The sequence below is a fragment of the Arvicola amphibius genome, chromosome 12 (genome assembly GCF_903992535.2).
Source record: "Arvicola amphibius chromosome 12, mArvAmp1.2, whole genome shotgun sequence".
In the NCBI taxonomy this organism is placed as follows: Eukaryota; Metazoa; Chordata; class Mammalia; order Rodentia; family Cricetidae; genus Arvicola; species Arvicola amphibius.
In genome coordinates, this window is record NC_052058.2 from 85,784,010 (window position 1) to 85,795,931 (window position 11,922).

The window sequence follows — 11,922 nt, forward strand, 5'->3', positions numbered from 1 at the left end:
ACTGGACCCTTGTAGGGGCCTGGGAGGAATAGGGATAGATGCATTACAACTGAAGACAGTGGGGCAGTGCCCGCCTAAGAACACTGGGAGGCTCTGGGACAGAGGATACAAGCCTTAGGAGAACCTTTTTTGGTTGCGCAGTCGAGTGTTGTGGTTATAAGAGAGCACACTAGACTAGAGGTATGGGTGGCAATACAGGCACATATTTCATCCCAAGGACAGTGTAGACCAAGGCTAGACTTAGACATTCCTCTTTAGGCTCTCTGGGAAACTGTAATTCAATGACACAAACTCAAAAAGAAGAAAATTCCATAAACCAGGATGGATGCTTGCTTATTCGAGACAGACAGACTTTGATGAGACCTACCTTCTCTACCTCCTCACCCTCTCTAGTTCCCCAAAGCTCTGCCAAGTCTCCCGCATACTGTCCAGGCAAGGTTGGTAAGGCAGTTGGGGAGAGGTCCATCTGAGCTTGAGCAAGTGTAGAATGACCGTCAGCGCCTGCTCTCTTAAACTAGCTCATGTCAGTTGCCAAAGGGTCCCAAAGAACTGTGGAGGGCCGGGGATGTACCATGTACCGAAACCCTGTCCACAACGGTTAGGAAATAACCTGCACTAAACCAATCAAATGGCACATGACAACTGGAATTAGTAAAGTTGAAGTCGGTGTTCTTGGTCCTTTCCCGTTCTAGTTCCTTTGACCCCCTCTGTCACCCCACCCCACCCCCGAGACAGGGTTTCTCTGTAGCTTTGGAGCCTGTCCTGGAGCTAGCTCTTGTAGACCAGGCTGGCCTCAAACTCACAGAGATCCACCTGCCTCTACCCTCCCAGTGCTGAGATTAAAGGCGTGCGCCACCACCGCCCGGCCTGACCTCCTCTGTTAATCCCTACACAGTCTCCAGCTATGATCTTTGCTCTCACTTTCCCACCCACCGTCTCCCCTTGGGAAGGCAGTCTTTGAAAAAGTAGCCTCCCGAACGATTAGAACCATAGCTTTGCCTGTTTGTTCTTTGTCTCTCGGCTCCCTCAGCACAGTTGCCTGTCTTTGAGCTGTAGGTGGAGACAGGAATATCCCTGTGCTTGGAGGGAAGGGCAGAGGGCGGTAAGGGGACATGCTATTTGTCCTATGAAGACATGACAGTGTCTGGCTCCATTTGCTCTGTGTAGCCACCTCCTGTTTCTCTGTAGAGCTCTAGGTTACGTGGATCCAGGGGAGAGACAGGGCTGAGGGAGGAGAGTCCCACAAACCCAGCTCTGCACCCCTAACTCTACCTGTGGGCTGAGCACAAGGTGTGAGCATGCTCAGTGGACCTCTTGGGCTGTAAGTTGGAACACAGCAAACTGTGAATGATGTCTGACATAAAGTACGATGGAGTGCTTTGTACTTTTGCCTTGGTGTGCCCAGGATTTCTCAGGAATCTGGTTTCTTCCCCAGCGGTGTAGCGCCTGGCTCTTGTGTCTGTTGACCAGTTCAGGACCACAGCTCCATTCACAGGAACCCATCGCGAGTGGCCCCCCTCCACGCCTTGTGCATGTGGACCCCCCAGTGCTGTCAGTGTCTCCCCTCCCGATACATCATTGCGGACACTTTTCTAGCAACCAGTCTTTATTCATTTTTTAAAAAAGAAAATCCAAATAAGTTAGCAAAAGGATTACAAAAAAATTTGGCAAAACCACACACAATGCTTAGTTTAACAAAAGAAGTCGCCCCAAGAGCCCCCACCCCCTTCCCTGCCTGTCCCTGGCAATATTAGCACAGGAGATCTTGGTCAGATGGCAGCTTTACAAACAACACACAAAACAAAACAAAACAATACACAAACCACTGGAAGGTTCCCAATATCCACTGCAAAAGCTTGGCCCCCAGGGACTTTGGAACAGGGTAGTTCCTCTCCCTTCTCTCTCAACTCAGGGCAGGCCCAGCCCAGCCCTTGGCATCAGGGAGAGATTGGAACGGGTGTCCATGCTTGTCCAGATGGGGCGCTGTCTCAGGCTCTCATTTTGGGGGTGGAATTAGAGACATAGTATGATTTTTTTAAAAAAGCTCCTGAGTTTGCCCCATTGGGGAACATCCACATGGGGGTTCTCTGGACCCCATCTTTCTTTCCTTGGAAGGGGATACTCTCTGCTCTAAGGAGTCAGCTAAAAGAAGGCATCCATTCCCTTGCTGGGCTGGGTGTTAGCCTTTTATGAATGGGGAGTGGGTAGTCTGGCCTGTGGCAGCCTGGGGCTGTTTTCTTGGCACCAGGACAGCCTCGCTTGAAAGGCCCCTGCAGCAGAAGTGGTGGCCTTTAACACCATCTTGGGGTCTCAAACGTGGACACCCAGCCTGGCAGACAAACTCAGTTGGGCATAGTTTCGTCTGGGAAGGCAACAGACATATCCTCCACTGTGATGCTGTCCACGATGGAGGTGAGGGAGTGCAGGTTGTGGGCATCTGTAGGGTCGGCTGCAAGCAGGTGATCTGTAAGGAGAAGACAGGAGTGTCTCCTGGGCAAGGGGCATGGGACCCTTGAGATGGCACAGGCTTTCCCAGACAGACAGGAGAGCGAGAGTCAGGAGTTCCCCCAGCCACTAGCATTCCAGCAGTTAGGTTTTGGAAGTGGCTATCCCGAGGTGAAGCCAGGATAGTGTATCCTAGGGAACCGGGCCCAGTTTTGCAGCACTGACTCAGCAGTTCCCAGGGACCCCTGGGGCAGGGACAGGCTCTTCTCCCTGAGGTCAGCCACTAGACACCCGCCTGAATGCTGTTGGAGGCTGTGAGTGCTCATTAGTTGGTCAAGGCTACAGGGAGGTACAGGGCTTCCAGGCCACCGTTTGGGGCACTCAGGTCAGCAGTTTTCCGAGGAAGCCACGGGACGGTGACTGGAACATGGAATAAGGTAAGGGACTAGCCCAGCCTAGTTAGGGTCTAAGTGATTTGAGCCATGGTGATCAGGGTCAGGATTCACTTACCTCCTGGGTTGGGACCGAACTCCAGTGCACTGCCCCACTCTGGACTGCAGGAGGCGCTGTGGGAGTTGCATTCACTGTGTACCTTCAAGACAAGACCAAGATCCAAGGTCAGTTCTACTATCGTCCTCAGGTACAGCTCTCTGCTTGAGTTCCTGGGTAGGTTACCACCCTTGAGTGTTCTCCACTTACTATCTACGTCTTTGCTGGTTTCTAGGATGGGAATTTTGCCTTCACTTTGGGCATAAGGGCGATAAGCCACAATGCTTCATTATGGTGACCTCTGAGCAGGACAAAGCAGGTTTCTTTGGCCACTTGGTCTGGCCTTTTAGATGTTGCCTCGAGCATGGTAATCAGCCCTTGCCTTCGCCTGGGCTCTCCTAAGCCCTTACCGCAGACTTGTTTCTGGCCCCCTTCTATCCTCTTGTGCCCGTTCCCCCTGCCCCCCCCCCCCATCTGTATTTACTACCACTGCCTTCGTCTGGTCTGGAAACAGTATGAGCACAGAAGGTCTCGGGACAGCCTAGCCGACAACCAAAGGGGTCCTGGAATTCCCTAGGGCCCGGGCTTTGCACCTGTTCCAGCCCAAGCTGACCAGGCATCTCCCTTTGGCCCTATCCCTGGGACTGGTGTGCCAGCCACTTACCACGGGCTGGGGCCCGCCCCCGCCTCGGTAGCGGAGATCTCGCTCCTCCTGGTTGAGGGAACTGAGCAAGGCCTGTAGGCGCTCAATGTACTGGATGGCACTGCGCAGGATCTCCACCTTAGGCAGCCGCTGGTTGGGGTTGAGCAGGGTGCTCCTCTTCAGGGCCTCGAAGGCCTCATTCACTTTCTTGAGCCTGCGCTTCTCTCTCAGTGTGGCTGCCCTCCGCCGGTCCACAGACACCGATTTTCTCTTACACACCTTACACGCCCACGGTAGACACTGGCCTGGACAGTGCTCAGGGGTCCCCAGTCCCTTTTCTTCCAGGGACCCTCGGGCTTCTGGGCTCAAGTTGAGCTCAGTCCGCTCATAGCCTGGGGGCTCGAAACCCTGGAGGTGGACAGGCAGGTAGTTTTCCCCATCATAGAAGTGGGGATCCTGGTAGAAATAGGGGGATGTCTCATACAGCTCCATCGGGTCGGAAAAGACTTGTTCCTGCCACTGGCCCCCAAGCTCCTGCAGCCCCTCACGCCAACTGCTGGGTGCCATTTAAACCCTCCCTGCTGGCATGGACCCAGAGATAAATATAGCCAACACCACCGAAACCTGAGCCCCCCTCTAAGCTGTTGCTGCACATCAAGACGTTTACAGTGGATTACAAGTGATTCCCCTTCCCTCTCCTTTCGCCCCCACCCCACCCTGCCTGCCTGCCCCTGGCCCAGGCAGCTCCTGTGCTCGCGCGGGTCGGGAGGCCGTCGGCTGTAATTTGATTAGTTTTCCCTTCTCCACAGCCCCTGTGGGGTAGGGAAGGTGGGGGTGGATGCATTCCCCCCTCTCATCTGCTCCTTTCAATTACTCCTCTCCGGGCTGCCTGCCTGCTCTCCTCCATGGTCCAAGGCAGCTGGTGGACAGGGCAGGAGGACACAAGAAAGAGGTTGGTTTGGGCTAGAAGCAACCCTGACTCATTTAGCCTACTCTCTGCTGCTTGGGAGTACCATAAAGCATACTGCACCAGTCTCGTGAAACCCCTAAAGGCTTACCACCCACCACAGCAGGATCACTCCAAATTCGGTGTGTGTGTGTGTGTGTGTGTGTGTGTGTGTGTGTGTGTGCGCGCGTGCGTGCGAATACTTAGGGTCCATGGAGGCAGAAGACAGAAACTCAGAAGGGCAAGTTGGTTCAACTTTTGGGTTTCCATAGTCCTCATGTAGCTGGGCATTGATTGACGCAAGCAAACTCGAGGACATCTTAAGTAAGGGGGGTTTTTAAGTAGTAGGGGCCAGGGGAAGTCAGTGTCTAGTGAGGACGAGAACTCACAGCCTCTGCATCTCCATCTTTCCCCCCAGTTAATAGTGGTTTGGTCTTCTGTCTCCCCACCAGGTCACTCTTCATCATCTCTTGATGCTTTTCCCCTTAATGACGCTCCTGCCCTGCTCTGACTCTAGGACCATCTTGACTCCTCTCTGGAGATGGGGTGGTAAGGAGAATAGTCCTTTGTATTGTTTGTGTCTCTCCTGGGCTGCCAGGCTGGCTTCTTCTATCCCTCCTGCTCGAGTCACCGTCTCTGTCTGCATCATACAACTCTAGAATGTCAGGCGTGGTGGGGGAGCTTGGCTTCCCATTTCATCTCCGGCTGCATCTGTGGTTACCTCAGCAGAGGCATCGGTGATCAGGGAGGACAGTTCTAAGAAGGACTGCGGGCTGCTGGCCACCTTTCCACCCCACCTCTTCATTCCTGAACCTTCTTCCTGAGGATGTCACATGGCAGCCTGTTCTACTGACCCGTAGCTTTAGGAATTCAAAAACTCTTAGCCATGGGTCAGGATTTTCCCCAGGATCCTGCACACTAAGTGTGCGCCATCCTGTGACTAGCAGTCAGGACAGTAAGGGGAAATTGAGGTATGTGTGGTGGGGGCTCAGGGAGGACTCTTTTCCCAGTGGAGGTGAGAGCTGTGTGGGGTTTGAAGGACTAGCTTTCTCTCCTCCCTTAAGCCACAGGGAAGAGCCAAGAAAACGCCACTGTTCTTTGAAGGTGGGGACAAGTGGGAAGGGCACAAGCTGGACAATAAAAGAGCCCCCAGCAAATTGGGACACAGAGAGAGGTGTTAATTGAGTTAATTTAGTTCGCGACTTTACTCAGGGATACAAAGTGCAGCACAGTATGTGTGTTCTAAACTTGGCCAGACAATACTCTCCACATTCAGCATGCTTTCCACCCCTCAGAAAGAAGAAACAAAAATTTACCTTGCTTCAGTTTATACTTCAGTTCTGTGAGCCCCGAAGATAAAGGTGGAGGGGAGGTGCCACGGTTGCCATTGAAACCTAAAAATGATATCTTTTGTCCTTGTGGGACCCAATCTGACCCAACCCGAAACAATGTCTTCTTCCTCGGAAGTGGGAGCAGAAGGGACTTGTTCTTAGACGGCTTGCAGGATCCTGGTGAACCTGCTGAACCTGGACCCTTAGTAGAGAATGCTCCATTACAAAGCTGTTAATGCCGCAGCCAATGAGATGGGTGGCCATGGTGGCATACACCTTTAATTCCATACTTGGAGAGGCCAAGGCAGGAGGACTGCCAGTTCTGGGCTAGTCTGGGCTAGTTGGGGGACTCCGTCTCAGACAAAATAAAAACAAAACCATACAAGGACAACGTGGATCACTTGCAAACAAATGGCAAAGTCACCGAAGGCTAAACCTTGTGGAGGGCTCACGAGGGGGAAAGTGCTGGATCAGGTTGTGGGGAGCTAGCAGAATAAAGACATGAAGAGGTGAGAAGATGGATTGGTTTGTGTGGATCTCGGGGTTCTGGTGAGGGGGCATGGCTGACAACAAGTCTGTAAATATAGGAGGCCCAGCTGGGCATGGAGGGACTTGGAAACAGATAAGGAAAGCACGTTACTCTCAAACCCCATAGCAGTAATTCAGGAGTGAGACAATGAAGGACAGTGAAGGGCAGGAGGGTGGATTTTACTGGGAAAACATACATACATACATGTTTCAAGCTGTCAGTAGGTGTGTGTGTGTGTGTGTGTGTCCAGCACTTGAAAACACCCAGTGAATACAAGACCTACTTGGTCCTTACCATATCTCTGCTTCTGTGCCCGCTCTTGCTCTTGGTCTCATGCTTCCCAATCAGGTATCCACTTTAGCCACATGGAGCCCAGCATCAGGACTGGAGGAGGGAACCCTCCCTCCCAATCCTTTCAGTCAGGAGACTGTGTATTGAGCACTGGGTGCTCGGTGACATGACTAAGATGTCATCTACCTGCCACCCTGCATCACGGTTGAGTGATACTGGTGTACCCACATTCACCTTTCCAAGACAGAAAGTGCTGGGCGACAGAAGAGAAGTCTAGAAAAAGGACAAGCAGAACCCAGAGGAGAAATCTATTCTCTTTCTCCCTTCTCTGTTCAACCTGCTCTGTTTTGCTCCTTGAGTGGGGATGAAGGCTCTGACTGACATAACTCTGGGCTGCAAGAAACACCACTGGATGCAAGGGCATGCTGGGAGTTGTGTCTAGGTCCCTGGGATTCCTTGTCTGTAAACGTCTTTGTGTATGTCTGAATAAGGTGACTCAAGCATGCCCAGCCCCACTGTGGGACAAAGATGCTCTTGGGACTGAGGTGGTAGGGTCACTCGGGTTTCTCTGATCTTTCAAAGTCCCAGTGGCTCCTTAGACACCTAGTTCTCTCACCAACCTGTGAGCCATGCCGAGTCCTTGGTGTCCCTCTCCTCCACACCCCAGCACCCCTCACGCTGCCCTCTGATGGACGGGAACACATTGGTGCCAGGCACAGAGCAGCCTTTGTGTTCCACCATCAGTGGTAATCCATCAGCGCTGACCTGACAGCAGGGCATCCGACCTTAATCCCCACCCCTGCTGTGTGGGCATATAGGGGGCCCCTGCCCCTGATGTAGCCTCCCCAGGCAGTCCTGCTTTCTCCAGAGGAAGCCCCCATCTCCTGCTGGGGCTTCAGATCCAGCCTGTTGGCCTCCCACCCTGACCATCTCAACTTGACTTTGTCCATTTGCATGCGGGGCTGACCTCATTTGCATGGTAGCATCGGATTTCAGAAATCCCCTTCACCTGCTCGCGTTGCTTCCCCTTCTGCTGCACACCACCATGGCCATGGCTGTCTGGCCTCCAGCCCTTTCTAGTTCCTACAGAAGGGCTGACCTGGGCTGCCGGGTCGCTTGATTAAAATCAAGGCAAGAGTTTCTTGTGCTTGGGAACAGAGGCGTGAGAAGGTATAGAGAGGGCAGCCTCTGACCTCTCCAAACAGGCCCCACCTTTTGCTTTCCTAGACAAGGTCTCTGAGAATTATTTACTGGAATTATGTGGGGATTGAGTCTTGATAATATGTATATGTTTCAGTCAGCATTCATAAATACGATCAACACTATTTAATGAGACGGTAGCTTTTTTAGTGAGGTGTGAACAGATCACAGGATCATAGGCCATGGAAACTGCAGGGTGGTTGAGATTGGCTAGTCCATTTTCCTTCTACACAGAAGCAAACAGAGGTCTAGAAAAGGGACTTGTTCAAGCATGCTGAGTACTGAAGTTGGGGGACCAAGGGGGTCTCTTCTTGGAAGGGTGCCGCAGGTGGGTACCCAGCTCTTGGGGAGTACGGGACCAATGCCTGTGGCCCTTGGGAGAGTTCAGGGAGATCCTAGGAGAAGCTGTTGTGGAGACAAGATGAGTATAAGAAGAGAGTCGGGGCCGGGCGGTGGTGGTGCACGCCTTTAATCCCAGCACTCGGGAGGCAGAGGAAGGCGGATCTCTGTGAGTTCGAGACCAGCCTGGTCTACAAGAGCTAGATCCAGGACAAGCTCCAAAGCCACAGAGAAACCCTGTCTCGAAAAAAAAAAAAAAAAAAAAAAAGAAGAAGAGAGTCGGGGGCCTCAGAACAAGACATTCAGAGGCCCACGAGATCAGAGTTTAGATCTGGGGTGGGGAGAGGCCCTAGCCTTTGGACCACATTGTTTCCATAAGGACGAAGTGTCAGGTGACCACGGGGAAATGCCATCCCTGCCTGGAATCTGGAGCTAGAGCCAAGATCATCCTCTAAGAATCTTTGGCTTTGGGGTGGGGAAAGGGGCAAACCTGGAGGCGGAAGAGGTTGGGTCCCAGGAGAGTTGGGGGTCAAGGAGAGGTGGTTGTTGGAGACAAAGCAGAGAGCTGGCGACCAAAATAACCGGAGCAGGGCTCAGCAGAGCACATGGCCATGTGAACCCAGGGCCTGGCTCTTGTGGCACCTTTGGAGATAAGGGTGAGGATTGTGAGTGTGCCACACCCTGTCACAATGGGTCCTTTAGCTCCCGGTTGTGGCCGAAGCTGACAGGAACTTCAGGGAAGTGGATGGATAAGGAGGATAGGAAGCAGGGCAGGATGCTGCGGTGTCCTCCCTAGTTCTCCTTAGCCCACTTGTAAACCAAGATGTTGGACTGGGTGATCCAATCAAATGGCCTTCCGCTCCACTCAATGTGTAGGCCTGAAGGAAGTGCCGACGGATGTAAGGTAGATTACATTGGCAAATTGTCATGTGCTGTTTGTACTTGTTGAGAGCAGACTCTGAGAGTGAGGACCACCCCATGCCATCTCGAATTCCATGTTGATTTTATGTGTTTCCAAATTCCTTGTCTTAGGGCAGGCGGGCCTCCGGGATCTGAAACAAGGTGTACGGCAGATGGCCAAGGGCGTTAAAAACACAGTGCCCTCGAGAACGACTAAAGATGAACTAGTCCCAGAGGAGGGAGGCTGTCCTTCATCCCATCATCCCACAGTAGAAAATGCCCGCCTTGGGGATGGAGGCCGGAAACATCCATGGAGAGAATGTCTGGCTTTGCCTAGGAATCTCACTTGGGAGCTTCATCACGATTCTTTCCCCAGGGTTTCCCCAGCCACTTCTGCTGGGTCTTGTAGGTGCCCAGGCTGGTGGAGTTCTCCATGGGCTGCTTACCATCTGTTCTTTCCCTTTTGTTTGCTGCATACCCGATAAACTCTTTCCTTCGAAACAGGAAGTGTACCCCCACAGATCATTCTCTACATGGAATGGACTTGGGGGAAAAAGGCATTACTTTTGTGGTTGCTGTCGATGGGTTGGTCTTGTGATACCAGGCAGAGAGGGCAAGGCGTTGGCATACACACTAAGCCTAAGCAAGTGATCTACCCCTGAGAACACTCCTAGCTGAAGGTTGGTTGAAGCAGGTCTTGCCCCAAAGAAAAATCAGATAGACAGGTTTCTTTAGTGTATCTTGTCTTAAACTCATTTTTGTTCCTATGCTCAACCTCACTAGAACTGTGGGGCCCCGTGATCTTCACGCTCACCTTCGGCTCAGCCTCCTTGTTCGTCCCCTTCTCTCCTGGCCACCCCTTCATGGCTTCAGAAGCCATAGCATGCCACCCCACCCCCTTCCACTCCCCAAACTGCTTCTATTTCTGCCTCTTTGACAAGTTGTGACATATTTGGGAGCAGCTGCTGCCTGGGTGGAGATGTCTTTGCTTTCTCTTGGCTCTGTCCTCTGCCCCATCCCTCTGCCGACAGCAACCCCTTCCCAGAATGCTTCTTACATTATCTTCTTGGCAACCCAGACACTGGCTTTGTCTAGATTTCTGCAGGACTGCCTGGGGCTCCAGGGTGATCCAAGGGAGCCTTCTGGTACAGGAAGTCAGTGGTGGTAGAATCTCTGTCAACACCTGAGTTGTGTGATTTGCGGCAAATTTCTTCCACATTAGACTTCACCCTCCTGTCTTTAAGATGGAGTGGATGACTGATGTCTTCTCTGCTGATTTGCCACTGTAGAGACTAAGGAGGTCTTCCATTACTTGTGTCTGCTCTGAGGATGTCTTTCTCTGCTGGCCTTGCTTCTGACCTAATAAACGTGTCGGGATCCCTTCCCTCGTAAAGATCTCCCAGCTCTGACACTGTCTCCAGCCTTCCCTTCTGCCCCACATTTCTAGAAAGAGGAGCTAACATCCTTACCCCCCATTCACTCGTCTGCTCATTGGCTTCCACCTCCCCTGGGTCACTAAGGCTGTTCTTCCCGGGCTGAGCAGAGACCCTCAGCAGATGGCAGCTGGTCATCATCTGGTGGTATGGACCATGCCATCCCTGAACCCCTCCCTTTCTGCCACTATAACCCCCATCTTTGGGTTTCCTCGTCTTATCTCCTGCTCTCTTCCTTCCTGCCTTTTCTGTCCTCTGGCTCTTCTTGAGCCACTCTCTAGGAGGATGCTCTAGTCCTATTCTTGAACCACTCTCTAGGAGGATGCTCTAGTCCTATTCTTGAACCACTCTCTAGGAGGATGCTCTAGTCCCGTTCTTCTCTACTGTGTTTCTTGGCAGCCTTATCCTTTTACCTAGGCTCCAATGACCATGTGAGCACATGCCTTGTGACTGTGAGTTGCTCCTAAAGGTGATGAACCGGTGACTCCCACTTCTCCACTCTGCTGCCATCACCTCTTAGGTCGCAGATCACAGATACATAGCTTTGGTAGGTGGCTCCACTTAGCTGTCTTACAGGCTCCTAAAGTTAAATATTTCCTCCATTCCAGTATTAATTTCGTTGATGACGGATGCCACCATTCATCAATAATTTCTTGTCCTTTCTTTATCTATTCACATTCAGCAAGTTCCATCTTAATAATTTCTTGATTCACGTAGGACCAGGAGTCAATTTCCACTAACCAGAATGAGGAATCTCACTGGAACCCTGAGCATTTGGCAGAGATATGCCTTAGTATAAAGCAAAGACAACTCCATATCTGCCTTCAAAAAGGTTAGAAGCAAACATGGGTGTAGCTCGTGACTGAGTCCTCACATGAATCTGGCCCTGTGTTGATGCCTAACACAGAGAGGAGTTACAGAATAAGCCTCAAAGCCACCAACTTGATGTACCTGCCTGAAGAACAAAGCCCAGTACTCTGTAAAGGATTGCAATAAACTCTAACCATCGGATGTGTGACGTTGTCAATGATAGACTTTCTGTCCACACTAGTAGACAACAGGGGCTGGAGAGATGGCACCATCGTTAAGAGTACTTTCTGCTCTAGCAAGGGACTCAGGATTGGTTCCCAGCCCCCACACTCATAACTGTCTGTAACTCCAGTTCCCGCTTCTAGTCTCTGTGGGTATTGCATGGATATGTGCGGTGCACGTACAGGTAAGCCAGCAACACATGCACACATGTAAAACTAGAAAATCAAAAAATAGTGGACAACAAAGAAGCAAGGAAAAATGTGACCCCTAGAAGAAAAATAAGTTCGTGTAAATACATTCAGAAATGACAGGGGTGGTAGATTAGCACCCAAGCCCCTTAAAAA

The 11,922-nt window shown here is 51.7% G+C and overlaps 1 protein-coding gene across 1 annotated transcript; it reads right to left on the bottom strand.

The window, feature by feature from the left end:
• Positions 1-2,335: 2,335 nt before the first annotated feature.
• Positions 2,336-4,069, bottom strand: Myog (myogenin). Its single transcript, XM_038350143.1, has 3 exons — positions 3,599-4,069; positions 2,956-3,037; positions 2,336-2,464 (listed from the first exon to the last, which is right to left on the bottom strand). Exons 1-3 carry the CDS (start codon positions 4,067-4,069, stop codon positions 2,343-2,345), a joined length of 675 nt encoding a protein of 224 aa, XP_038206071.1. The 3' UTR covers positions 2,336-2,342.
• Positions 4,070-11,922: the final 7,853 nt, after the last annotated feature.

Bases quoted from the DNA above. Each gene is read 5' to 3' on its own strand.
- Myog (XM_038350143.1), bottom strand. From the start codon at position 4,069: ATGGAGCTGTATGAGACATCCCCCTATTTCTACCAGGATCCCCACTTC. The intron at 3,038-3,598 runs GTAAGTGGCTGG...CTTGTCTTGAAG, and splicing joins GGGGCGGGCCCCAGCCCGTG to GTACACAGTGAATGCAACTC. The intron at 2,465-2,955 runs GTAAGTGAATCC...TTCTCCTTACAG, and splicing joins GTTCGGTCCCAACCCAGGAG to ATCACCTGCTTGCAGCCGAC.